Source organism: Ambystoma mexicanum, chromosome 3p (genome assembly GCF_040938575.1).
Source record: "Ambystoma mexicanum isolate Mex_15411 chromosome 3p, UKY_AmexF1_1, whole genome shotgun sequence".
Taxonomy (NCBI): domain Eukaryota; kingdom Metazoa; phylum Chordata; class Amphibia; order Caudata; family Ambystomatidae; genus Ambystoma; species Ambystoma mexicanum.
In genome coordinates, this window is record NC_090925.1 from 1,196,050,620 (window position 1) to 1,196,076,485 (window position 25,866).

The window sequence follows — 25,866 nt, forward strand, 5'->3', positions numbered from 1 at the left end:
TTACCAATGATAGGGTCTGATGAAGAGTTTTGGACGGAGGACAGGTGTATTAGTTATACAGACATTCTGATGACTTGTACACGAGATTATTGTTTCTTAGGTAACGAAATTCATAAAGTGTTAGGGAGAGTTTGGCTTTTTATTTTGCGTTAATAAGCCACTTTCTTGAACCATGCAAACCTTGTTTCCGACTCCTGCTTCTGACAATCTCTCACACACACTGCCTTTAGAAGATTATTTGTTCTTAATAAGTTGTATTGGTTTAATTAAAACTATGATTGGTTGTATTTTATTGTGACATTCATTAAATTATATAATGTTTTATGTACTTTAATGTGTAATTCGTTCAAATAAAGTAATTGATTGGTAGATTGGCATCTCTGCCGTTCACAAGCACTGAAGTTGTTCCTGATCACGTGTTTGGTGTGGGACCCTGTATTCACTGTTTCACTACAGAAGGAACACCTTTGCAGTGGGGGACATGTTCCTCTGCTAATGCCAGATATTGCAACTTTAAAAAGTAACACCCTGCTCAGTTTCCTCTGTTCAAATTCTTACTAAATGGACTGGATAATTTGTGTGGCTCTTTTGTGTATGTCACCAACTTTCGCTTTTGTTTTACACTGTTTTCCTAGCTTGAAATTACTGTCTCTGGTCACTACTTTGGCCATTCATATGTGAATATGTTGTTATTTCCAGTTTTACGTACATAAATTGTGCACAGTGTAAATTGGCACATCCATTTTAAAATGACCGGTTTTTATTGGTAACTAGCAAATGTATCATTCTTCCAACGGGTTCTGTGGACAGACATGATAACACTTTCATCAATTGTTGAAAACCAAAGATTCTGTAGGTCGCTGTTCCGATTCGCTTATCGCTTGATGTGCCTTTCACTCTCAAGTAAACTGCACTGATAATGCACCTTTCGGATTGGGTCTATCGTTCAGTTTTTAGTATAGGCGAGAAACCAGTTTCTAGCCGTCTGCTAGGTCATACAGCTCCCGGAGGAGGGGATCTGGAACGGGTTCTTCTGGCCAGACAGTCCATTGTGTTCTGGCCGTCTTCTTAAGGCGATTGTACCACAGAAATTGACCACTCGCAATTCCCTCATAAGCTTGTAGCGATTCAAGTTCTCTGAATATGCCTTCCTCAAACATATCCCCCCAAGTGTAGATTCCGGCCCTTTCCCATTTTCTGGCTATTGCAAGGTCCGTATGGGTTTTGCAGGCGTCCACTAGGATGGGAATATTGGGATTGTAGGGGTATTTCAGATGTCGTAGTAGGCCAGTTTTAGCCCATATCTGCCTGCCCAGGGAGACAATCATGGGGAATCCGGATGATTGCCTCATTGGATTCCAAAGCATTTCCTTGGGGAATAGTTTGGAGGTTGCTTGTCGCACTAGACCCATTTCGGCAGATGGATCATCGGAGAGCCATTTCGTCACATGGCTGAGTTGCGCAGCTAGATAGTATCTTTGAAGGTCTGGTAGTTGTATCCCTCCTTCCTTGTACGGGAGCGTAAGTGTGGGTAGGGAGATCTTATGTCTGGTTGACCCCCATATGAAGTCCTTAATTAGAGATTCCAGTTTTCTCAAGAAAGGAGGTCTGATGCAATGACAAATGTTCACAAAATAGTATAGAAATCGGGGGAGAACTATCATTTTGACTATTGCTGCTCTGCCCATCACTGCAAGCAGTAGTTTTGACCAGAAGTTGATGGATTTGCGAAGGCCTCTTACTGCTTTTTCTGTATTATATTCGTGCATGAGTGAGGGGGTATGACTCACTTCGACTCCTAGGTACCTGAACTTCTCTAGTTGCCATTGTATCCTAACATCTGGTAACTCGGACTTAACCAAGTCCTTGAGTCTAGCTAGTGGGAACACGCAGGACTTTAGCTTGCTGAAAGTTATCCCAGAGTATCGGGCGTAGTATCTAAGATGTCTAACGCAACTTGTGCATTAAGGTGAGGGTCTTTCAGGTACAAGAGAACACCGTCCGCGTACAGGGATATTATGGAGTAGTCACTGCCCAGCCTGATGCCCGTGTCGAAGAGTTGTTTCCTGAAGTAGGCAGCCACCGGTTCCAGGCCTAAGATATACAGCATCGGGGACAGCGGGCATCCCTGCCTTGTGCCCCGCTGTATCGCCCAGGCTTTGGACACCGTTCCTCCGGTCTTCACTCTCGCTACCGGCAAGTTGTACAGCACCTCGTCCCATCTTATAAAGCTCTCGCCAAAGCCGAACTGCCTTAACACCTCGAACAGCCACTCCCAGTAGATGGAATCGAATGCTTATATGGCGTCTAGCGATAGGACCGCTAAATCCTCGTCTCTATCTTAGGTCTCTGCCATGATGTGCTGGAGTCTCCTCAGGTTTGCTGTGGTGTTGCGTCCTGGAACGAAACTGTTTTGGTCCTCATGAATCAGGGTTCCCACCACCCTCGCTAGCCTCTTGGCCAGGATCGTGGTCAGGATCTTGCAGTCGTAGTTTAGCATTGCAATCGGGCGGTATGAGGCACAACTGTCACTGGGTTTGTTGGGCTTAAGTATAGGGATGATAATTGTTTCTTTCAAGGAGTTGGGTAGGATTCCTTTTTCGTGTGCCTCCATATATACCTCATGCAGTATCGGGGTGAGGGTCGCTTCATATGCTTTATAATATTCTGGCGGGAGTCCGTCGCTCCCGGGGGCCTTGCATGTGGCCAGTGACCTGATTGCCTCCGTTACGTCCTGTGTAGTGATTTCCATGTCCAGTAGCTCTCTTTGGGCTTCTGTCAATCTTGGGAGCTCAATCTCCTCTAGGGTGGCTTTTATGTCCTGCACCGGTATTTTAGTGCCATGCGCGTACAATTTAGAGTAGAAATCCGCAAATGCGCAGTTCATATCATGTTGCGTCTTGTGGGTTGTCCCCCTTTCATCTGTTATCTCAGTTGGGAGGTGTCTTGGGAACTCGCGTTTACATAGCCAGGCCAACATTCTGCCGGGCTTATCTGCTTCTTTGTGTGCCTTGGCTATATAGGTCGTATAGTCGAATTTAGACAGTCTATTCCAGGCAGAAAGACATTCCTCTCGGGTTCTCTTTAGTTCCATCTCGGCGGTGGTGTGGTGGTGTGGTGTCGATTCCGGCCTCCAGGTGCGTGATCTTGTTTTCCAGATCCTCTAGTTCCGATTTCAGGTTTTTACGGATGCCACCTGCTCCGGAGATGACCTCCCCGCGTGTCACTACTTTCATTGCTTCCCATAACATTCTCCAACTTGACACTGAGCCTTTGTTGATGTCAAGTTAGTCTTCCAACTTGGTGCCAAGTTCCTCTCTAAATGCATGGTCAGTGAGTACTGCCGGTGACATTCTCCACAGCGGGATCGGTGGTCTGGGTCCTCTGAGCCTCCATTGCATTACCAGCGGAGAGTGGTCTGATATGGTTCTGCCCAGATACCTGTTGAGCCAGATCGCGGTCAATGAACAGATAGTCTATCCTCGTGTGGACCTTGTGTGGGGCCGAATAATAGGAATAGCTCCTCTCGGTGCGGTGTTGTTCCCTCCAGATGTCCACCAGGTCAAGTTGTTCTATTGTGGTGTTAAGTACGTTAGTTGCAGTGTTATTTAGGTGGCGGGGGGGGGTGGTCCGATCTGTCCATAACTCCGTTCCTGATGCAGTTGAAATCACCCCCCCATATAAATGTTCCCTCTCTACGGAGGATCATTTTGGCGCTTAATATTTTGAGGTGTGAAGGTATTCCGTGTTGCGGTAGGTATGAGTTTACCAGGCATACTGTAATGTTTTCAATAATTCCCCACATTATAAGGTATCTGTCCTCTTTGTCAGCTTCACAGTCTAATAGCTGGAAGGGGACTGTCGAGTTTACCCACGTGAATACTCCTCTAGCGAACTTGGAGTAAGGTGCCCCTCTTCCGGTCCCTCCCCATCTCTCGGCTAATTTAGCTGTGGATTCTTCTGTGAGATGAGTCTCCTGAAGCATTGCTGTTGAGACCTTTTTTCTGCGCAGGTAAGAGTGAATCCGATTCCTTCTCAGGTATGTGCCCATTCCCCTCACATTCCACATCAACACGCTGAGTTGGGATGCCATTGCGTTGTTATTCTGATCTTTTCAATCTGGTCACCCCAGGTTAGACGGGGGGCCCTCGCCCCTGGTAATAAAGTTCCTTGTCTGGGTTTCGGTGTTCTCTCATCTCTGATCCCCGAGACCTTCTGGTCCCGTGCCACTCCCTCCTTGGCATTTTGAAGACTGTGTAAACAACAGAACAATCAACAAAACTTGAACTGGTGTGCCCAGCAACTACATGTTCCTTCTGGTGCTCAGGCGCTCTCGTACTGTCTGAACCCATCCAGGTGTCAGGCACGAGTGGGGTTGGTCAGGCAACTGGCCTGTCCTGAACTGTTCGTGGGGGTAGGATGCTGTGCCTGGCGTGGGCCAAGCGAGGGCCGCATCTATATGGTTAACTGTTGTGTGGTTTACCTTCTATGTGTTTTCGCCTTATATCTGCGTTGGCTTTGTGGGTCTTGGTTCCTTTCTTGTATCAAGCGCCGATGGAAGTGATTCTTCAGTTTTCTGTGGGTTGGGAGTCCTTGCCCTCTGCTAGATTATTGTCTTCCAGCCACATGTTGGCGGCAGCTGGGGATTCCAAATAAATTCCCCTGCCCTTGTAAATCACCTTCAGTCTGGAGGGGTATAACATATATTTCAGGTTCAGTTGCCTGAGCCGAGCTTTAATCGGCACGAATGAGTTCCTCTCTCGTTGGACCTTCTGCGTGTAGTCGGGGTAGATGGCTATTTTGGAGTTCCCCCGTTCAATGGGTTCCTCTTCTCTAGAGTGCTTCAAGATGATTTCTCTGTCCTGGAAGTTAAGTATTTTATCGATGATGGGGCGAGGATGTGAGCCCGGTGGGGGTCGTTTTTGGAGGGAACTGTGCGCCCTCTCGACCGAAAATCCTTGTGTTAGCTTTCCAGCTCCAACTTCTTGCTGTATCAAAGACTCTATGTAGGCCGTCGGGTTCGAGCCTTCGCTTCCTTCCGGGACCCCAAGTATTCTGACGTTGCTGCACTTGGCCCTGCCCTCTGCCTCCTCGGCTTTGGCCTCAAGTACGGCCACCTTCCTCCCCAGGTACACCACCTTGGCTTTCAGTTCCGTTACGTCATCTGACGTTTCTTTTATGGTTGTCTCGGCAGTCGTCACCCTTTCGGTTAGGTTGTGGGCATCCCGGCGCATGAGTTGGATTTCGGCTTTAAACTCCCTAATTCTGGAGTCTATAAATGTTCGAAGAGATGCAATAGCTTCCAGCACCTGGGTTTGATTTTCGGAGGATTCGGCTCCTTGTGACAGAGTGGATTCAGGGGTGGTTGCTGAAGGGATTTCGATTTGGAGGATACGTGTCCATGGTACCCGTTTTCCCTTTATTTCTGGTGGCCGTGGTGGGGGGGCTCGATCTAATTCCGGGGTGGCGGCGTCGGGTCCTGGCGATGATCCGGAGGGCAGTCCGGGCCAGCCCGCAGAGTGTTGCCACAGGTCCCAGCACCCCTTTGCCTTGTGCACATTGTTTCCAGAGACAGAGGGTGGGGGCCCGCCTGCGAAGACCGCGTCGGGCTGGTGAAGTTAGTGTTGAAGTACTTGGGGGGGATTGTTGTAATTCCAGGGGCAGAAGTGTCAGCACCCGGTGCTGATCTGGAGGATAGCCCCGGCCAGTCCACGGTGTGTGGGGACCGTTTTGATGTGTCCCAGCCCCCGCTGTGCTTTATGCCGGTTGCCACTGGGAGCTAGCGGATAAGGGCTCATCCGTCACTGGCCCGGTGAAATCTGTGTTCAAGCTTTTCTTAGGGGGACGGATTTATGATCAGGCCAGTGGCACGTCGATATAGTTCCATGTGTTGGTGGTGCTTGATGGCTTTATGCCCCCTCCCGCTGTACTCCTCACCACAGGCTCTTTGTTTCCGGAGGCGGGCAGGCACAGAGACTGTGTGGCGGACGGGTCCGTGTGTTTCCTCCTGGCGTTGGGGCGTTGTTCCTGGATATCCGCTCTCGTACTGGTCACCCCCCAGCCACCGGTCTCAACATGTGGGAGCACCTTCACGTCTCCCCAGCTGGCCGCACCACTCACGCGGCAGGATCAGAGCTGCATGGTCGTCGCGGATTCGTAAAACAGCCTGCTTGCGACCAACGCAGTGTTGAGGTATGACGAGCCCGGGGAGGGGAGGCGGGCTTCTTCCCGATCGCGGTTCGCCCAGAAGCAGGCACCAGTTCATGGATCGGCATCTCTGTGAAGGCTGTTGCTGTTCCCTTCGGCGCTGGTTTCAAGAGGCGGCCGCCATCTTGGGTCCCACCGGCAGTAGGGGGGGACCTTTGCCAGGGGGATTTTGTAGGTCCAGAAGTCCGAACCCTGGCAGAAATTGCAGGATCGTGTCGGGGGTTGGTTCCCCTACACTCGGAGCCAGTTCTCTCCGTCTCAGGGTCACTTTTGGACAGGCGAAAAGATCCAGATGCGGCGTCTCAGCCGGAGTACGGCGACTCAGCCTCTACTCGCCATATGCTCCAGGCCACGCCCCTGTTGTGATTTTCTTATTACAGGTATTTTGTGATGTCACAGCCATCCTGTAATAAGCAAAGTATTTCCAGGCTTGTATACAGATATTGCAGGTTTGACACATCATGGGATGATGTCACTTCTCCCCAGAGGGTAGCCCTTCTTTGTAAGGCTGGGAAGGTGAGGCTGATAAATGATATTCCCCGTCGGAGTGGTAAAACGGGGGAGGACCTCACAGGGAGAAACTTCCCTGCTTGGGATAAGGACTTCTATACCATAAACAGAAACACCCTAACCCTTTTTTCCTCAAACCACCAGGATCCTTGGTCAATTTTTCAGAAATGACCAATTTCATGTATTGTGATGTTCTTACCTGTACACCAGTAGAGTGTTATCAAATCCAGGCTGTGCACAGACAGGGTCACTCTTCAAAACAGCATAAAAGTCCTGACAAGAGGATGCACAGAGGGTGCATGAAAGTCACTCTAGCCTCGGACCAAAGTACTGAGAAGAGGAAGCACTGATGAGGTATAAAGATTAACATAGCCTCTCACCAAGGTACTGAAATGAAGAAGCCCTGCAGAGATATAAAGATCACTCCATGGAAACAAAAGACAGACCTTGACAGTCTGATGGGAAGGAGCCAGCTATTATAAAAACTGAAAAGGGACTTGAATCAGAGAGAGTCAAGCAAAGAACCTAGAAACCCCGGGAAGTTCAAACCTGGCAAGAGAAGCCACAGCTGCAGGTCTGTGAGAAGCAGTCAGCGTAGCAGACCCAAGAAAGTGGAAAAGCTGACCAGAGAAACAGCTGGAGGAAGAGTGGCGGTGGCGTGACCTCCGAGAGGTGGACCTTGTGGTCCAACAAAACACTGAGAAGGACAGCTCTCATGTGCCATGGAAGCAGGGCAGAGTGGCAAAGGGCAGAGAAAGGCAACCAGTACCAACACCTCAGGAATAACCAGAGACAGGGCTTGCTCAACGAGAAGGTAACAGGCCCTGGGAGACCCAGCAGGGGGTTGGGTGTAGAAGGTTGCATCAGGAGTAATCTCCTTCAACCCTGTACTCATAAGAAGGAATGCATAATTAAGGAATGCATCAGGAGTAATCTCCCCATCACAGTGCCTATAAGGAGTGCATCATTGAGGAATGTGTCTTTTATAATCTCCCTCTTCACAGTAGTCCCATCAAAGCTACTGGAAGGAAAGACTTTGAAGATTGCACAAGGAAGTATTCTCCCTCATCCCAGTGAAATGTATAAAATGGTTGACTCTTGTCAGAGGGGGGACAAGAAACACATTCCAATACCCCTTGGAGGGTTTGTGGCAAGAGTTGGAGCTGCTGATGAAAAGTGTTGGTTGAACTTGAGAAGAGATTGGTTAACCAGAAACAGGGAGGTAGTCTAGTCGTCTTTCTACACTGGATCTGTTATGATCTCCACAAAGAGAATCTTTTGTTACGAGGAAGAGGGAGTTATCCTCATGGGGGTGCTAGTTTGGTATTTTTCTATTTACCAATGATAGGGTCTGATGAAGAGTTTTGGACGGAGGACAGGTGTATTAGTTATACAGACATTCTGATGACTTGTACACGAGATTATTGTTTCTTAGGTAACGAAATTCATAAAGTGTTAGGGAGAGTTTGGCTTTTTATTTTGCGTTAATAAGCCACTTTCTTGAACCATGCAAACCTTGTTTCCGACTCCTGCTTCTGACAATCTCTCACACACACTGCCTTTAGAAGATTATTTGTTCTTAATAAGTTGTATTGGTTTAATTAAAACTATGATTGGTTGTATTTTATTGTGACATTCATTCAATTATATAATGTTTTATGTACTTTAATGTGTAATTCGTTCAAATAAAGTAATTGATTGGTAGATTGGCATCTCTGCCGTTCACAAGCACTGAAGTTGTTCCTGATCACGTGTTTGGTGTGGGACCCTGTATTCACTGTTTCACTACAGAAGGAACACCTTTGCAGTGGGGGACATGTTCCTCTGCTAATGCCAGATATTGCAACTTTAAAAAGTAACACCCTGCTCAGTTTCCTCTGTTCAAATTCTTACTAAATGGACTGGATAATTTGTGTGGCTCTTTTGTGTATGTCACCAACTTTCGCTTTTGTTTTACACTGTTTTCCTAGCTTGAAATTACTGTCTCTGGTCACTACTTTGGCCATTCATATGTGAATATGTTGTTATTTCCAGTTTTACGTACATAAATTGTGCACAGTGTAAATTGGCACATCCATTTTAAAATGACCGGTTTTTATTGGTAACTAGCAAATGTATCATTCTTCCAACGGGTTCTGTGGACAGACATGATAACACTTTCATCAATTGTTGAAAACCAAAGATTCTGTAGGTCGCTGTTCCGATTCGCTTATCGCTTGATGTGCCTTTCACTCTCAAGTAAACTGCACTGATAATGGGTATGTGTGGCTGGCTAACGTTGGACGGAGGCGAGAGTTGGTCTGCTGCACACTGGGACCTACTGTGCTCTATCCCCACCTGTTGCCTCGCCCGTGTGTGCTGCAGTTTGTTGCCGTGCATTGTGGTGAAAATGTCCCAGATATCGTGCATTTTAGGGTTGAGGATTGCTCCTTCTATGACCACATTGATGTTTTCCTGATATCAGGCAACCGTCTCATGTGTGAAGGTGCTGAAATCTGGGGAAAGGGATGGGGTTTCCAAATTTTATGTAGGCAGTCATGTGTGGAGTGTCCTAACAAGTAACTATGCAGAAATGTCTGCAGATTGGTGAAACTGTGTGGAATGGTAGAAGAACAACGCTTTGCCAAGCCACAAACCCCCTAACACATTTTGACTTGTGCTGTAATCCGGGGAAACAGGTGGGGTTTTCGCATGTCATTTAGTCAGCAATGTCCAGGTGGTCCTAACAGGTAATTGTGCAAAATGTGGTGCAGATTGGTGAAACGGTGTGCAATTATATAAGTAACCATGCTTTGCCACATACTCAGTCACAAACCCACACATATTCACTTTTATAGATATAGATATAAAACATTGTATTGCACTTGCCATGGATAACCGGTCTGTGGCGGAAAAAGAGAGCAAGCAGAATAATATAGAGAGGGGAAGGAAAATCAGGGTTGGGAACGAAGCACACAGCACTAAACAGACAGGGAAGAAACATAGGGGTTGAGGTAGAGGGGATGTGAATGGATAAGTGGGGTTGCATGTGTGTCTCGGAAGGATAGCTTAGGGGCAACCTGCTCACCTTAGAAGCAAGACGACGCTGAGCACCACAGGTTCAATCCCTGGGTCCGCACTTATAAACCTCTGGGTATTAAGTGTGTTATAAATAACCAATCATAAATCATCATGAGCGGTATTCTATCAGGAGTGCCGATCAAAAAGAGGGAAAATATAGGCAGTTGAAAATGCGTATTTTCCACACTTGGACGTTTCTGGAATCTCGTACAAGAACATTACAATTAGCGGCCGCCTGGTTTTGTGATGGCAATGAGAAATGCTCGGAAAAACCTTTGAAGTGTGGAGGCTAAAATGGGTATGGTGCAATAAATGTTTCATAATGTCTGCATGCACCTGTGACTATGTCTTCAGGGCCTGATTCATGGAAGTGTTTTATAATGGCGCAATCCCACAGGAAAACGTTCTGTGAATCAGGCCCTTAGTCGTTTTTAAAAGTAAATCTGTTTTGTGCATTCAAACAATTGCAGGACCTTTTTTGAGTGGCCAGCTTGCCCTAAGCAGCATTTTCCGCTTTAACGAGAGGAAACGTCCTCGCTGCGCTGCCCTCTATGGGCTCCCTGTGTAGTGCACTGTGCCCTGGCGGGAGTGCTGTAGAATAGGCCCGGCGGGGCTTCCTTCCACTGAAATGTTTGTTAAACGGCAGCATCTCCAGCTTCAAGACAGGGCCCAATATTAGCTGCAACCATGACAAATGGGAGTGCTTAATGTTGAGGCGTTAGAGGAAATTACAGTTTCACTGCATTACACACAGAGGAAGGCTCGTTTTATTGCTTCATTATAACCACTTCCTAATTTTGTTTTGCAGGCTTCGGCAAAGGAAAGTAAATCTACCCCACAAGCATTGGACGGGGGCCGCTAATTTGGCCAAGTGTAAACCTTGCCCAGCGGTGCATAACAGCCCGGTCTGCGCCTCTGATGGGCACACTTACTCCACCAAGGTAGGCACGTGGACACATATTATGATGTATTGCCATATTATAGTGATATTCCTGTTTGTAGGCACCACTATACATTTATTTATGTAGTCATTTGTAAAGCGCACTAAACCCATAGGCATCAAGGTGCTATTTGCAGAGGTTACAAGAACATAGGAAACAGTGCAGTGGTTCATTAGTGCGTGGCAGTTACATTAGGAAAACGTTACAGCGAGCGGACAAAAGGTGCTTACGTGTCAGTTAACAGGTTCCTTGAGGAAGGGGTGCCTATATGTTAGAAGGGCGCACGCGCAAAACAATTATGTTAATTTCTGCTCTGTTACATCACACACATATTTGCAAGATACACTGCCATTTCCTAAAATGTCTGCAGGTCATATTTTGTTTTCTTTGTCTGGAGGAATTCTCACGTCGCCGTGGCGTACCCACGTATGCACGTTCGTTGCCCTGCGTGGGCCAGCGTCAGGGAGCAGAGCACGCTGGTCCTCTGAGGCGTAATGTCTGCCCGTCTTCGTCAATATCCGCATTTAAAGTTAAATCAGTTGACGCCGCTTTCTTCTCACGCGGTGCTGCTGACCTGCCGTGCCCCTTCTGAGTATATACAGTAGGGGTGGCATTTGAAGCGTGCAGTCTGTGGCACAGATTTGTATTCCCGTTGAAAGCTCAATTTTTTTTATGATTGGACTTTACCCCATGACTTTTGCACAGCTAAATTGATACTCGCATATGTTTTCTGTGTGCCTAGGTATTGTCTCTACACAGGAAATCAATCGTGTGGTGAATCATCCAACAGAATCAAAAAGTGCGGAGGGGAAGGACTGGAGGGAATTAGGGTGGGTAGTAGCTGGCAACATAGTTGAGCACTGATGTGGGTACTATTCCTTGTATAGGTGCTGTGGTTCAGCTAAACTGCGAGCCCATTTATCACACACCCACAAGGTGAGCCTGCAGACCCAATTTGGAGTACCCTGAATGCTACATTACCTTCAATTTTAGGGCATTTTCCCATCAATAAATGTTACATGTAAAAAAGTACTGTATCCGTGTGTGTACTGCTAAGGCCCTTAAGGACATGTCCCCACCTGATCAACGCGCTGCACCTATTTCGCCAGCATCCCAGCCCCTCGCACCACGTGGTGAGCTTTCTTTTCCAACTTGTGCACCCGTGATGATACCAGACTTTCCTTTCTGTACCTGCTGCACCTGTACCTTATTTACCTTAACCACTGAATGGACATTCGCAGCCCTGCACTGTACTTTGTATTGACATACCTGTGACCACTGGATTGACACTCGCATCCCTGTGCTTCTCTTTTATCTGTCGCCACCAAGCCTGCAGCATCCCAATGCTGCACTTTACCTTCCTGTACATGCATACTTGTTGCTGCCCCCTGCACCATTGAGTGAGGCTTTGTTTGTTGCATGTTACCTACTTGGACATGCATACTCATTACTGCCGCTGCACCGAAGGGTGAGGTTTTACTTGTTGCATTTTACTTATTTTACATACATACTCGTTGTTGCCACCTACAGCACAGTGTGAAGCTTTCCCAAATTGTGCCCCCATTCCAATGGCTTTCTTCACTCCAGCCTTGTGCTGGGTATGAACCTGTTCACTTGCACTGAATCTACCCTTTCCCTCCCTCTCTCATGAACATCACTCCCTCCTCCCTTCCTACTCTTCCCTTCCTCCCCCTCTCATTTCTGTAACTGCACTTGCACGATCCAAATTGTCTCATAACCTAGCAGGAATGTTATTGTCTGTCCTTCTTTCCCTGTACCCCCAACCTACACTTCCTGCTCCCCCTTCTTCTTTACAGCACTTGCACGAACTAAATGTCTCAAGACCTTGTAGTACCATTATTGTTTTGTTTTCTTCTTCCATGTACCTCCCCCTTGTATGGATGCGTGTTGAAACACCATTTTGTTGTATAAGTGCGTTATAAATACCCAATAAATAAATAAATAAATAATGTGATCATAATGCATGATTTTCACATCTGCCCAGAAGCTCCATTTAACACACATTCGACTCTTCTAGCCACTTCTACTCCCTTGCAACATTTTCCTGACTCTCCCTGATAAGGGCCCACACCCCCGTGATGCTTTGCTCTCTTCTGCTCTCTCACTCTTTAGCATCCTCGTCACACCAGTCCCCTAGTCCTTGGACCACCACCTCCGCCACGCCAGGCTGCACAGATCTGACACACCAACTCCACGTTCTGCACCAGTGGATGATTACATACAGATCTTCCTTGTTAATAGGGTAACAGTAGACTGTCTCACTGAAACCTTATCCCTACCCCCACACTCAGAAAGGCTGCCCATGGATTTTCTTGCCTACCTACAAAATTAGGTAATGGGAAAGTTACACCATTTGGCATCCATAATTCAAAAAGAGAAAAATGTGCATCACTAATACAACATCTGGTACCACAGTGACCTTTACTTGCTAAAAAGAAGATCCTGGCTCCTTTGCAGGAATAAAAACACTGGACCCCTCTGTCATGCTGGTTTTCAGGCATTAATGTGGAAACCATGCAACCATAATATGCATGAGAAAGCCGTTTTCTATTACGATAACGCATCAGCCAAATTCTTCCAAAACTGGAAAGAGCCGAGAAACACCACTGAACCTAAAGCTGTCACTCCTGGATCATAAGTCATGGCAAACAATCTAGCAACATTCTTTGTCAACAAGGTCACTCTAGTTGGGCACGTCAAATCCACATCTCCTTTCCCGCCACTCGAAAATACTCCTTCCAGTATATTTCTCAGCTTCTATGGAACGCTGGCCAATAGAAATGATTAAAACAGTCTTTACAAGGAAAGCATCTGAAGAGCAGGTCCATCCCTGCCCCAGTTTGACTATCAAAGCTAGCACTAACATGCTGGCACCTTTGCTTCAGACTTGGTAAACCGCTCTTTCTCTCATTGTCAGTTTCACACACGCTCAGTAAAAGAGGCTCAGACCCCCCCTGCTGCTCAGGAGAACTTCTGATGATCATTGATCCTGATGACCTATCCAACTATCAGCCTATAGCGGACACTCTTCCCCTGCAAGGTCCCAGAGAAATTGGCCCTGGAGAAGTTAATGGATTATTTAAAATCTCTTAAACTTTTATGTGACCACCAATCCGGTTGTATTCCTATTAGAGGTGGCAAATCCACATTGACATCGGAGAGATGAACACCTGCACTCCTTACACAACACCTCACCTGCCAACCTTATTAAGCTGTGCCTACTTCTTTCAATATCATACACCATCAATCTTTCAACCCTGCTCACCATACTGGGATGATCCTTTGGCATCAAAGACAGTGTGCTCAAGTGGATCACTTCCATCCTACATGGCCAGGAAGTACAGGAGAGGTCAGGCCCTTTTTTTCTGGCACGTATATCTACAGTTGTGGAGTTCTGCAAGGCGTAGTCCTTTCCTGCTGTCTTTTCAACATATATCTGAAACTTCTCCTAGACATCATCTCTTCTTTCTCATCTCCTTTCAAATGTATGTTCATGGTAGCCAAACAGCTGTCAATATGAGTGACCTTGGCCTAGAGCTGCTGCCTATTTCACCCTGCCTCAAACATTAAAAAGTAGATGATTGACAGACGGCACGGCCTGAATGCAGTTTAGAATGAGATTATTTACCATGGTTGCATGGTATAGGCATCACTTCCCCATCCCTGGATGGGACTGCTCCCTGGTTCCTGCTCGTACCACAGTTACCCAGGGAGAAAATGTGGGGGTTGGTCTTGATGGCTTCCTCACCTTCTCACACCACATGCAAGACCTAACTAAAAATGTGCACTTCAACCTATACCTTAATCGCACACCCCCCTCCTTGAAAGTGCTCACAAAGTGGAAGTGGCAAAAGCATTGGTTATTTACATGTTGCACTACTCTACCTAGGCCTTCCAATGCGTCTCGCTCAACCCCACTAGCTCACTCGTTCAAAATAAGTTGGCCAGGCTGATTGTGGGATTTCGGCCTAGCGACCCGTCTTAGCATCCTTTCATTGGCTGCCTGTTGATGCGCACATAATATACAAGGGGCTTTGTTTGATTCATCAGGCTTATTGGCGCACTGGTGAGGCCCTTCCGAAGATCAAGATAAAAAAATAGGCCCCTACCAGAAAGCGGCACGAACTCCAACACTCTCCGATTGATCACAAGAAATGCATTCTGTGGCTGGATGCTGAACATCTCAGCTGCTGACCTTTGGGATAATATGTCTGACTCCCACAGAAACAAAGGACCAATGCCCACTACCACCACAACCCGAACCTGCACTGATAAAGCTAAACTTTCAGGAAATCATCTGGTCCCTTGCAGTTAATTATTGAGTATTGTGTTTTGGATTAAACTGATCTGCAATGTTCAAAGGCTGTGAATGGCCAGGAACCCCTCTCTTCCCTTTCCCTGCCTTGATATGGCACATGTGTGCTAGAAAATATTTGGTCCCTGACACGTGTGCTTGTGTTCAAAGTAAGCACTGAATCTATTCCTCCGTGTTGTGTAAATGGCTCCTATATTTTGCGGTGCAGCTCAGTTTGTTGGTGCTTTGTTGACAGAGAATCATAGAGATCCAGTGAATCATGTAACGTTATTTCTGAAGTTGTAATATTTATGGTGTTACGATGATGACATTGATGGCGCTTAAACATGTTCCTGCAATTAAAGCAAGGCAAGAGATTCAATATGCCTAGACACGTTCTCATTGCAGATCTTAGAGGAAAAAGCACAACATCTGTAAAATGCCTTTCTTGATGCACTTTAGTTATTGTCCAACATTAATGAGGGTGTACACATCAAACCATCAGAAATATGTAGACACGCAGTCACGCCTCCCCTACCACTCGCATGGCTCTTCTCAGCAACGTTAGCGTAGGTGAGAGACCATGAGCACATATGAACATGCTTGGTAAATTTAGCACAATAAATTGCATGCAGTGCAAAGAGTGATCATGTTCTGATAGATAGGAGAAAGCTTTCTTTGAATTACTGAGTGACTGAATGATTGCACCCTGATCAGCCATGCACTCATTCACAGTTGACCTATGTTATTGTATTTCTGAATTCATCATTGTTTTGTAAAAGAACTATTTTCGAGCACACCTGTGCCATATCAAGACAGGCAGTTCCCGAACCACTTTTGAAACCTCCCACAGTTGCACCCCTCAATGTAACAATATTTGGGGTTGCAGCTGCATATGTCATTTGCTCATTGGTGTGATGGATGCACTGTTCATGGCAGATATTCGATTTACAAATACAAATAAACCCACCATAGTATATCATAACATACTAGTTAGGTCTTGAAATGAGGCAATAAGTGTTTTAAGCATATCATTGTTGACATTTTTCTGGGATTCTGTAGGTGGCCAGGGGAATATGCTGATGGCCTACAGAAAGTAGGGTGAACGCACCTTCTTCCTATGGTAACTTGATGGATAATTAAAGATTACTGAATTAGAGCAAGGTCTTCTTATCTAGGTTGGCACTCAGCACAGGCATTCGCCCTCAGCAGTAGCCTTTTCCGTAGCATTCGAGCTGCTTGCTGTCCTGCTGTGTCTGCTCTGTGCCGGGTGCCTCACTGACCCCCTAATGTCACCCATGACTGTGCAGCACCAATTGTAGTCCCATACTAATGTGTGTTTAACACTTGGTATCCTGGCAAGTGCACTGCATATCAGCACACCCTTTGCTGACTGCCTAGCAAAAGAGAACCGGGCAGGGACCAGCTTTACAAGGCCACAAGGTGTTGGCTGAGTTGCTGTGTCTGCAGGGGCACCGCATAGCCAGAGTCATGCATGCCACATGCCATCTATACCACTGCACTGGAACATAGGCATTTATATGTCTGCCTGCCAGCTTAACCATTTAATTGTCCTTGGTACCACGGCTGCCTGGCTGCTGCCCACACCACATGCCCAAGCTACCCATCCTGCTATGGCATTGCTGTACGGTATTACAGCAGTGGCAATATCAAGCAGGCTGGCAGGAGTGTGAGGGCATAACTGGCATGAGAACTGTAAGAGATTTTGTCTTGGGTAAATTCGGGATTTGGTGGTATTTTTCTTACTGCAAAATGTTGGTGGTAAATTAGCAGTAAACTGGTGGTACATTTAGAGGCGGTTTGGTATTACTCTATTTTGGTGATTATATATTGGTAGCTTGTATTGGTGGTGGTAGGTGGTGATTTTAGTGGTATCTTACTTTGTGGTATTTTTGAAATAATGCCTGCAGTTTCAAACTGGGCCTGACTGTTTTTCTATGCTGCATATTGTATGCTGGCAATAGAACCCCATATATATATACAGAACCCAGTGTAGTCGCTTTCCAACTCATTTGTAGTCATGGAAATAGATAACCCATGCTGGTGCGCCAGTGATAGTTATCAGGTTCGTGAATGACATGCAGGTATGCAGCGACATGTGGCCCATGCACACTGTTGCTGCTTGCTGTGTGACTATTACTGACAGTTAAAATAAAAAAGTTGCCAAAACACCACATCATGATCAAACTGAGTCTGAGACGATAAGTGCAAGAGCCCAGAAATAAATGATACTAAGGTATCTGTCCATACCACATATCTGCAGAAGGCCCAATAGCGTATTTCATGCAATAAAATCTTCTGAAAGAAGACAGAGGCTAGACACCTGATCCAGCCGCATTGATAGTACTGGTATGCCCCTGAGGTTCCAGGCCTTCTCCAGATGTTTCATTGTACAGTTGCTTGTGGAGTTGTATCGTCTGGTGGAAGTAGCGCAGGGCTTATTTTGTGAAAATGCCTGGATGTGGACCTTTCTGTTTCTGCTAGCGCTTTATCAATGACTAGCCAATTTGCTCTCCTCTTCTTAACCTTGCAGCATAATGCCTAGTCTTCAACTTCTCATGTTACTCCTGTTTGCCACTAAAGGTAATTGCTTCCTATATAAATGCATTATATTAAATAAAGACAATGGCATGGTCTGTTGTCATACTATGACAATGCATGTCAAAGTTCACCATTACCAACCCTGAGGCACAAATGAACAGATCAACTTTATAGAAACATCATGGTGCAAAAGATTAGATGCACAAAACATAATAAAATGTATGTGTGCAGGCTTGTCTTGTCACCTACAATAGCGACTGTTATCAGGGATTTCCATACAAATAACCTCATTTTCCTCAATTTTGAAATCTTGGATTTCTGCAACTTGAGTTGACATTTGCCAAATTACAGTGACGATTATGTAGAAACGGCAATTCTGGCAATGCCTTCTGAAATCCAGCTAGATTGGATTGCACGGGATCCACAAGGACCTGTAAGGGTCAACTTAGAAGACATTCTGACAACATGCTTGTCTAGATTTTTGGAAACTGTTATTAACTGAACAACACCATCAAAACAGTATTAATACCAGTTTAAGGTAATCTAGTGAGGACTTAATGTTCTCCTCTAACAAATCACTGCAAGTTGTGGTGGAGCACTATTATTTTTGCTTAGTGTTATGCCGTGTCAATGCATTGAAATGAAGAGGTTTTTTCTTTCTTTTAATTTTTTTATTTGTCTATGATTCAAAAATGAACCTTTACAAATTATACATAACCAAGTATACAAAACAGAGCAAGTTAATACATTAATACATTTGCATTATAAAAGTAACAATGCCTTCCTTAAACATCAAAGTTATTTAAAATTATGAGAACTATGAAAGGAAAATTAAACAATAAGAGAACCAAAGAGTAAAATATAACCTCTTTGCATAACATAATTTAGTAGTTCATTGTCTATGTATTTGAGAAACCATGCTAGTGCATAAATCAAAGGCCTACGATTCCCATACATCCTTCTTGCTCAGAGTGCTTCAAGAAAGTCTTCAAATGCAATGGTAACGAATTTCATAAGCAAATTGGTTCTCTTAGATTTAAAATGTGGACAGTATAAAATTAAGTGTTTCAGCGTTTCAACAGGCTCATCGCAAGGATAAAAACGGCATCCTAAGTTGGCCTTATTCCAACAACCCGACCTTTCTTTTGTGTGAAGTTGGCTAAGTTTAAACCACATATAATACTTACTAGTTTGATTACATGGAAAGGACTCAATATATTTGTAGTGAGGAATTCGCCTTTTAGTGAAATTGGCATATTCAGCATATTCAGTATATGTTTTATATTTACAGATTTCAGCGAGAGTTTTACAGCTGTCATACTGATATACTTTCATATTTGTATATCCAGGTCTTAGACATATATCATTACTTGTGAGATTCATCTCAGCCAATATTTCCTGCATTTCTCGTTGATCTAAATTAGTTGATAATACATTGTTCAAAGATAACTTAGTTTTTAAATCAATATATAGGGAATTAATTGACAGACTGCACATTTTGGCATAATTGGTCATTTGCCTCCATTTCCTTCTAGAGCATTGAAATTAAGAGGTTTATTTTTCAATGATATCCTAGCATCTTTCTTTGTTGAATCCCAATGATGCATTAAAGTAATCAAGTGCATATTTCAAATATCCTCAATGAAGCTTTAGTGTCAAAAGTGTGCAGTTGTGTGATAATGCCTGTTTTGATTAGTTAAGTAGAAATTGCCTTATGTTCAAGTCCTGGTTCTTTAGTTATGTATCTTTTAATAGGGACACAAATGCAGCAGGTATAGGTTTTCCTAGAAATTAGTGATTAAGTAAATGTGCAGTATTGGCCCTGTCTTACATTCATCAAAGGCGTCCATTTAAAATGAATCTTTACATAAATGCTGCCTTGGTCCATTGCATCAACTGTACTCTAGCCACCCTTTCCTTCCTTATCTTCTCCACTGAGAGTTTAGAAAACATAGCAAACAGAAGTGATTGTGTTGTAATAACTTCCTAGAAACATTCCCCATTGAACAAAAATAAAGCAAAAACTAAAACACAAAGAAATTGAAGGATCACCAAGGGAATGTCGATGGCGCGGGTATAGATTGTGTATGTACACTAGAAGAATTTAATGAAAGGGGCAATACGGTTGGTTATGGGGTGATTGAACAGTAGTAGGACAAACTGGTAATTCTACATTGCAATCCTTGTCATTCAATTTTAGTAATGAAGCTGCTGGCGATACGAAGTCTCCATAAAGGATAAAGGCTTCTATGGTAACGAACTTAAATTGTGGCTGTACAATTATAGCCATCTACTGATGCTGTTGTATGTGCAGACCTCCTTGGCTTCACTAATGAACTGTGTCCACAGAATTCTCATAGCCTGTGGGCGTACAATGAATTGGTTCCCATCAGAAATATTACTGTCTGTTCGTCCGGGGCCAAGTGAAGTGGAAATGCTGCCAAACCTTGACATAGTAGAACAACAAAAGAAGTCGAGGATGAGGAATAATGTCACTGAGTGATAGCATTTTTATAAGCACCCCTTATGGGTAAAGTAAATTTTATTAGGATGGAAATTGCACCGAGAAAGTGCTGCAATAAATTTAATTTATTAACATGTTTCACTTAAACCACGAACCAGAATGGTTTACAACTCAGTAGAAAAAAGGAACACACGTCTTTGCATGCAATGTGTTTCAATAGATAGTGAAGTCGTATATAGTTTTAAAGTAAATTATGAGTGCATTGCATAAGTCACTTTACTGGATGAGGTCGAACGGACCGCATCCAAAAGTTTGCATGAACTAAAAGTCCGAAAAATGCTACCACCAAAGGTTCCAACCACCAAAAGTTTGAACCTTTGGTAGTAGCATTATAGATAAGTATAAAAAAAAGACTGCAGGGGTGTCCCCCGCAACACCCCACTCACTAAACTGTGTGGTATAGTGAGCGGGGTGTTGTGGGGACACCCCCGCAGCACACCTGTGAAAAAAAGGAAAAAAAAAGAAAAAAAGGGGGCTACTGGGGTGTTCCCCCAACACCCCGCTCACTATACTTTATAGTGAGCGTGGGTTGCCGGGGAAAACCCTGCATATCCCGTAAAATCACGGAAGTGAAAGGAAACTGGCGCAGCAGGAAACCAGCATGAAGAAGAAGATAAGTAGGGTTTCTTTATGTTGGGGGTCTGGGTGGGGGTGTGCTGAGGGTGTGGGTGGGGGGTGTATTACGGGTGTGTCGTGTGTGTGGGTGTGAGTATGTTTGTGTGTTCACATGAGAAAGGTGCAAACTTTGGGTAGTTCACACCTTTATCATGCGAACATTCCGGCTGCAGTAAATTAAGACACAGCGTCATCACTTAGATTCACTTTACCATGCACCAAACTGAATGTGTTCTCATGTTTCAACAAATGACGACCCACCAAATAATTGCTCATAGATACAGGTCTTTGTGAGGAGAAAAGAAAACAATCCCTTTCCCAGATTTAAAGAATGTAATGGCTGGGGGTTACTTGCAAATGGACCTGTAATTATCATGCTTAGACAGCAGTCAGTGGTTCTATCTCATATTTTCAAACAAAAAGACTGTTTTTTTTTTTGTTGCCCTCTTTTAGGCAGACTGCATAAAGAAAAAATATCCCATTGGCTTGGCCCCCCACCCTCATGACTTCTAAATTGGGGGGCTCCACCCCCATCGAATCCACCTTACTCGCCTGCCTCTGCCTCCATCCCCAACCCTGACAATCTGTTCCCAATAACACACACACAAACATGCAACACACACACATAAACATATGCAAACACACACAGCAACACTTATCCTGTTCTCCCGTGTCTGTCAGCCCCTACAGGCACACGTGTGCGGCAGGGCATGACAGTTCGATTTAGAAAGTCTGCTCTGTGTGCTCACAGAGTGGTCTTTCTAAATCGATCTTCTTTGAATTCGGGCTAGTGAAAACTATCTTTCCACTTAGTACCCAACCAGTAGGTCCAAAGAGCGCAATGAGACGCAGATGATGATTACAAACGGTGTTGTGGAATGTCACAAACTCCACCAGACAACAAAATCTGGATAGCCTACATGACTTACCTGGAGAATTCTTGTATCTGAGCAAGACATTTGATACATGCCAGCATTTTATTTTGGTGCATTTAATGTCAAAATAGAACTTTGGGTCGATTTGTAAGACCTATTCATTCTACAAATAGTTTTTATCTTGCGTTCTTTGCACTGGATTAATGGATTATGTATGAGAATTAATGTGGTTGTTTTGTATGGGTTACAGAGTTGGGTTCAGGTCGTCGTTGTGTGTTCCTTCTGATTCAAATAATTGTTGAATCACAGTTTTAGCTATGTATCTTAAATGAATGAAAGGTTTTTTATACATTGTCTTTCCGTCTTTTTTCTATGTACAATATACAACAAAGAGTATTTTGATAACAATTAAAAGTGTGTTGCGTTGTAAAGCGATCGCAAAGGAAAATAGCCATTATTAAATGCCATGAGAGTTTGTACATACCCTTGGGTATATACATGTTGTACAGTGGAATCTGCAAAGAGCATGGTTCTTATCCAGCTCCATGCACCGTTGTATCATGTGACACACAACGTTCATCCTTCTTCTCCTGCTCGCCCCACGCCCCGCTAGAGTGATACTGTGTTCTTCTGCTACAGATCATATCACACGTCTAGTGTCATACACAATGTGCATGTTTTTGGTACACTTCCACAGCGTGAAACAACTCATGCACCTTTATGCTCTGGCTCTGTGCACTTCCACGCTGATGTACTATGCACCCTTCTGCTCTAGCTGCAATCACGCTGATACCCCTGTTGCTGCTCCATGCACACTTCTAGAATGTGAAACTCAATGCACTGTAGTGCTCAGTGGTCCTGATCCAACTTTTGCCATGTGCACCAGTGTCTTGAGATTAGTGGAGTGTGCACGCTAGCAAATGGGGGTGCAGATGCAGAATGCCCACTCCACAAGGAAGCCATCTTGCTTCATGAAAATGTCACTTCTGTGCAGTACACTCTTTAGACTAATCTTAAAATCATATTAGTGAAGTAAAAAATGGACGAGTGTCTTATTCATCAGTATTATGAACGAGTAGAAGAAGAGAGAGGCTGCAATTGTTTGGAAGGGTCCTACAGAGAGAATCTGAACACACACTCATCCATCACAAGAGCACAGCAACATCGTGGAACTCGAATGCAAACCCGCACAGGCGTTCTTTCTACAGGACGATTCTGAAAAGCGTATGCCATTTTTATGCTGTTTGGTTAATATAACGATGCCTGAATATCACATTCAATCCAATTCAATGATGTGTTTCTCCAGTGAAGCATTAACTTGAGATGAACAAATATGACACCAGGACTAACCCAATGACTTCAAACAGGCGAAAATAGAACTGACATGAAATGTGACGCTGAGTGTATCCACTGCATTCATTATTTCTTATTCGTTTCCCATGTGTTTAACCTTGCGTCCTTACAAATAAAATACGGCCTGTGCCTAGTACTAATAGTTTCTAATGAAGAGCTTAAAATAAAGGTCAGGAGTTAAAGTGAGAACAGTTAGTGTTTCATGACAGTCAATTTTATTACAGTCGATTTAATTAAACACATTCAGTTGCAGTTGGTTTTTAATTAAAATGCATGAGTCTCATTCTGTTTCCTCCAGTTCTTGAAATGTAATCAGAAATTCGAAATAGCTTGCTGAGTGTTTTTCTATGTTCATCTAAAAAGATAATCCAGCTCTGCCAAAAAAATAAAAAATAAAAAATGTAGTTTGTTGTTTACTCTTGTCTACAAATTGACTATAATTGAAGAGGCATTGATGTTTCCAATCACATTTTGCGCATAACTCGACACCGACAACATGCTCAATCACATAGTTGTATACGTTTGACCATATTATGGTGTCTGTACAGAGGTTGCCCTGAAGGTGGACTGTGTCCAAAATCCATCGGCATTTATTTTATTTATTTATTGTATTGCTTTTTAATAATTTGCCCGCGCGGATCCACGATCCGAACCTCTGTTGTTCTGTGTGGTCTTGCTTCCAAGACCAGCGTGTTGCGGCTGTGCTATCCTCATAACCGTACAATATGAATACTGTCCTTATTAAATATATGTTCACTTTTTTATTATCACAGAATGTTGTCTTTGATTAAATATGGATTGCTGTTCTCTTTAACTATGCACACAGACTGTAACCTTTCTTAAGCTCATTGGGTTTTCTAGAATTCTGGTCCTAGGAAACCTATTGTTGCAGTAACTTATTTTCAAGCCGCATTCTTATGATGTCATTTAAAAATAGAAAATGCACTACCATAATCTCCTCATCTTCTTACGTGGATGCTTTCATTAAGATTGGTACAATTGTACTGTGGAGACCCGGCTCTCAAAAAGGAAGGATTCTTTGCAAATCAATGTAGGAATCCACCACTCTGTGTAACATTTAAATGTCTGCAATTGGATTGTGGATTGTTAGCACAATAATAGACCCTCAACAGTGGTCAGCCACTGTACTAAGGAGTTCTTGTTATATTTGTAAATGGTTCTGCTTTGTGCTAAAGCAATACAGTGAATGTCGGTTTTGTTAGGAAAATATTGCCCTTGCCATCAAATGGTGAGATGCATGTGGCATTTTTAAACTTGTCTTCAGTCATGCCACCTTTTGATTTTTTTTCCTAATCATTGTTACTGATCGTCCCCATCCCTTGGGATCCATATTCCTGTGTTTCCCTTGTGTTAGTTTCCTTGGCTGCCTCCTCCAGGGAATCCCTTGAGGAATTCCAGAATTTCAGCACGTGTTGCACTGAGACTTTTCCGTTTCAGACAGTTCTTAACAAACCAGTGGAGCATATTTTTGAGTCGATGGCCTTTCTTGTTTTGGGTGCTCTTTCTTTGTTAGCTATGTTTATAATTGTGGCCATAATGTTGACATATGCCTGAACTGAGCGTTGAGTACTAAGCTCCAATGTTGTGTAAAGCTTATGTTACTCCTCTGTACAATATGCTACAGCCTGTGTTTACATTTGGGTTACCAGCTCCTTGATCCTTTCTTCCAGTTGTCGTCCCCATCATGTCTTTACTGTGTCAGTGATTTCACATAAAACTCATCAGTGCTCATCAGATTAGTCATTGTTCTCGATGTTACCTTTTCTTTCCAGGTTCATATCATTAGGGACACTTTCAATCTGGTGATGATTTTGCAATTCTCACAGTTGTCCACATCATCAATATAAAGTTCATCATGTTGTTGCTGCTATGTGTTTTAGGCTGATTTAGGATCTCATATTATCAGTTCAGAATGTATATGTATCTATGTTCTTCAATTGAAAAAAATAGGACCGGATTGTTCCCCTTTGCATCTTTTGTTTTAAAGGAGAGACTCAAAAGTGAGATTCCAAACACCGAATGTACCCTTCCCAATTGGTTTCTTTTAAAATCTCTAGCCCATCACCCCAGCACGTTCGGTCTACCAAACAGCCAACAGCCCCCTCTTAATCCGCATCTCAGCCTTTTTTTCTTTTGCAGTTGGTCAACTGGTGCAAGTGGATCAAATCAATGTCATGTGACACTGCCCAGCTCTCCAGCCAAGTGCAGCCCGTGGTTTCATCTCTGTTTGCCTGCCACACACCCTCCCTTCCCCTCTTAATCTGCCTCCCAGCCTTTTCTGTTTTACACTTTAGCAGCTGTTGTATTGGATCATGGTTGATTGACCAAGCCCCAACACCAGCTAATCACTGCCTATATTTTACCACTGTTTTTTTGTCCTGTCTTGCACCCTCTATTACCCTTCTAACGTGCCTCAAAGGCTGTTTTCTTTTGGAGTTGGTTAGCTGGTGTAAGTTGATGAAGGTCACACGACCTGTGCTCTAGTCGGTGGCATGTTTGTCTTACCCTTTATTCTAGCACCACCTTCTACCCTCCCCTCTTTAACTGCAGTCCCACTTTTGTGTAATGTAGTTGCTCAGCTGATGCAATTTAATCAATGTCATGTCATTAATGCCCAGTCCACCAGCCAATCAATGCTATATTTTCCCACTAGTGTTGTTCCCTTCACACTTGTCCTTCCCCTGTGAAACTGTGCCCAACCATTTTTCTTTTGCATTTGGTCAGCCGCTACATGTGGATAAAAGACAAATGATCTCTGTCCCAGCTAGCAAAATCATTTCTACTAATTTCTTGCTGTTTTTGGTTATCACATCTCCTCCTATCCTGGTAGCTCTTAGCTCAATTACCATATCACACACTAGCGTATAAAGTGAAGGGCAAATG

The 25,866-nt window shown here is 44.1% G+C and overlaps 1 protein-coding gene across 3 annotated transcripts in view; it reads left to right on the forward strand.

Moving 5' to 3' along the window:
• Window positions 1–25,866, forward strand: part of SPOCK1 (SPARC (osteonectin), cwcv and kazal like domains proteoglycan 1) — a 3,006,883-nt gene that overhangs the window by 1,770,120 nt on the left and 1,210,897 nt on the right. For all 3 annotated transcript variants that reach the window (XM_069652611.1, XM_069652609.1, XM_069652610.1), the window contains one exon: window positions 10,586–10,718. In XM_069652611.1, the coding sequence (XP_069508712.1) occupies window positions 10,586–10,718 (133 nt within the window). The remainder of the gene's footprint in view (window positions 1–10,585; window positions 10,719–25,866) is intronic.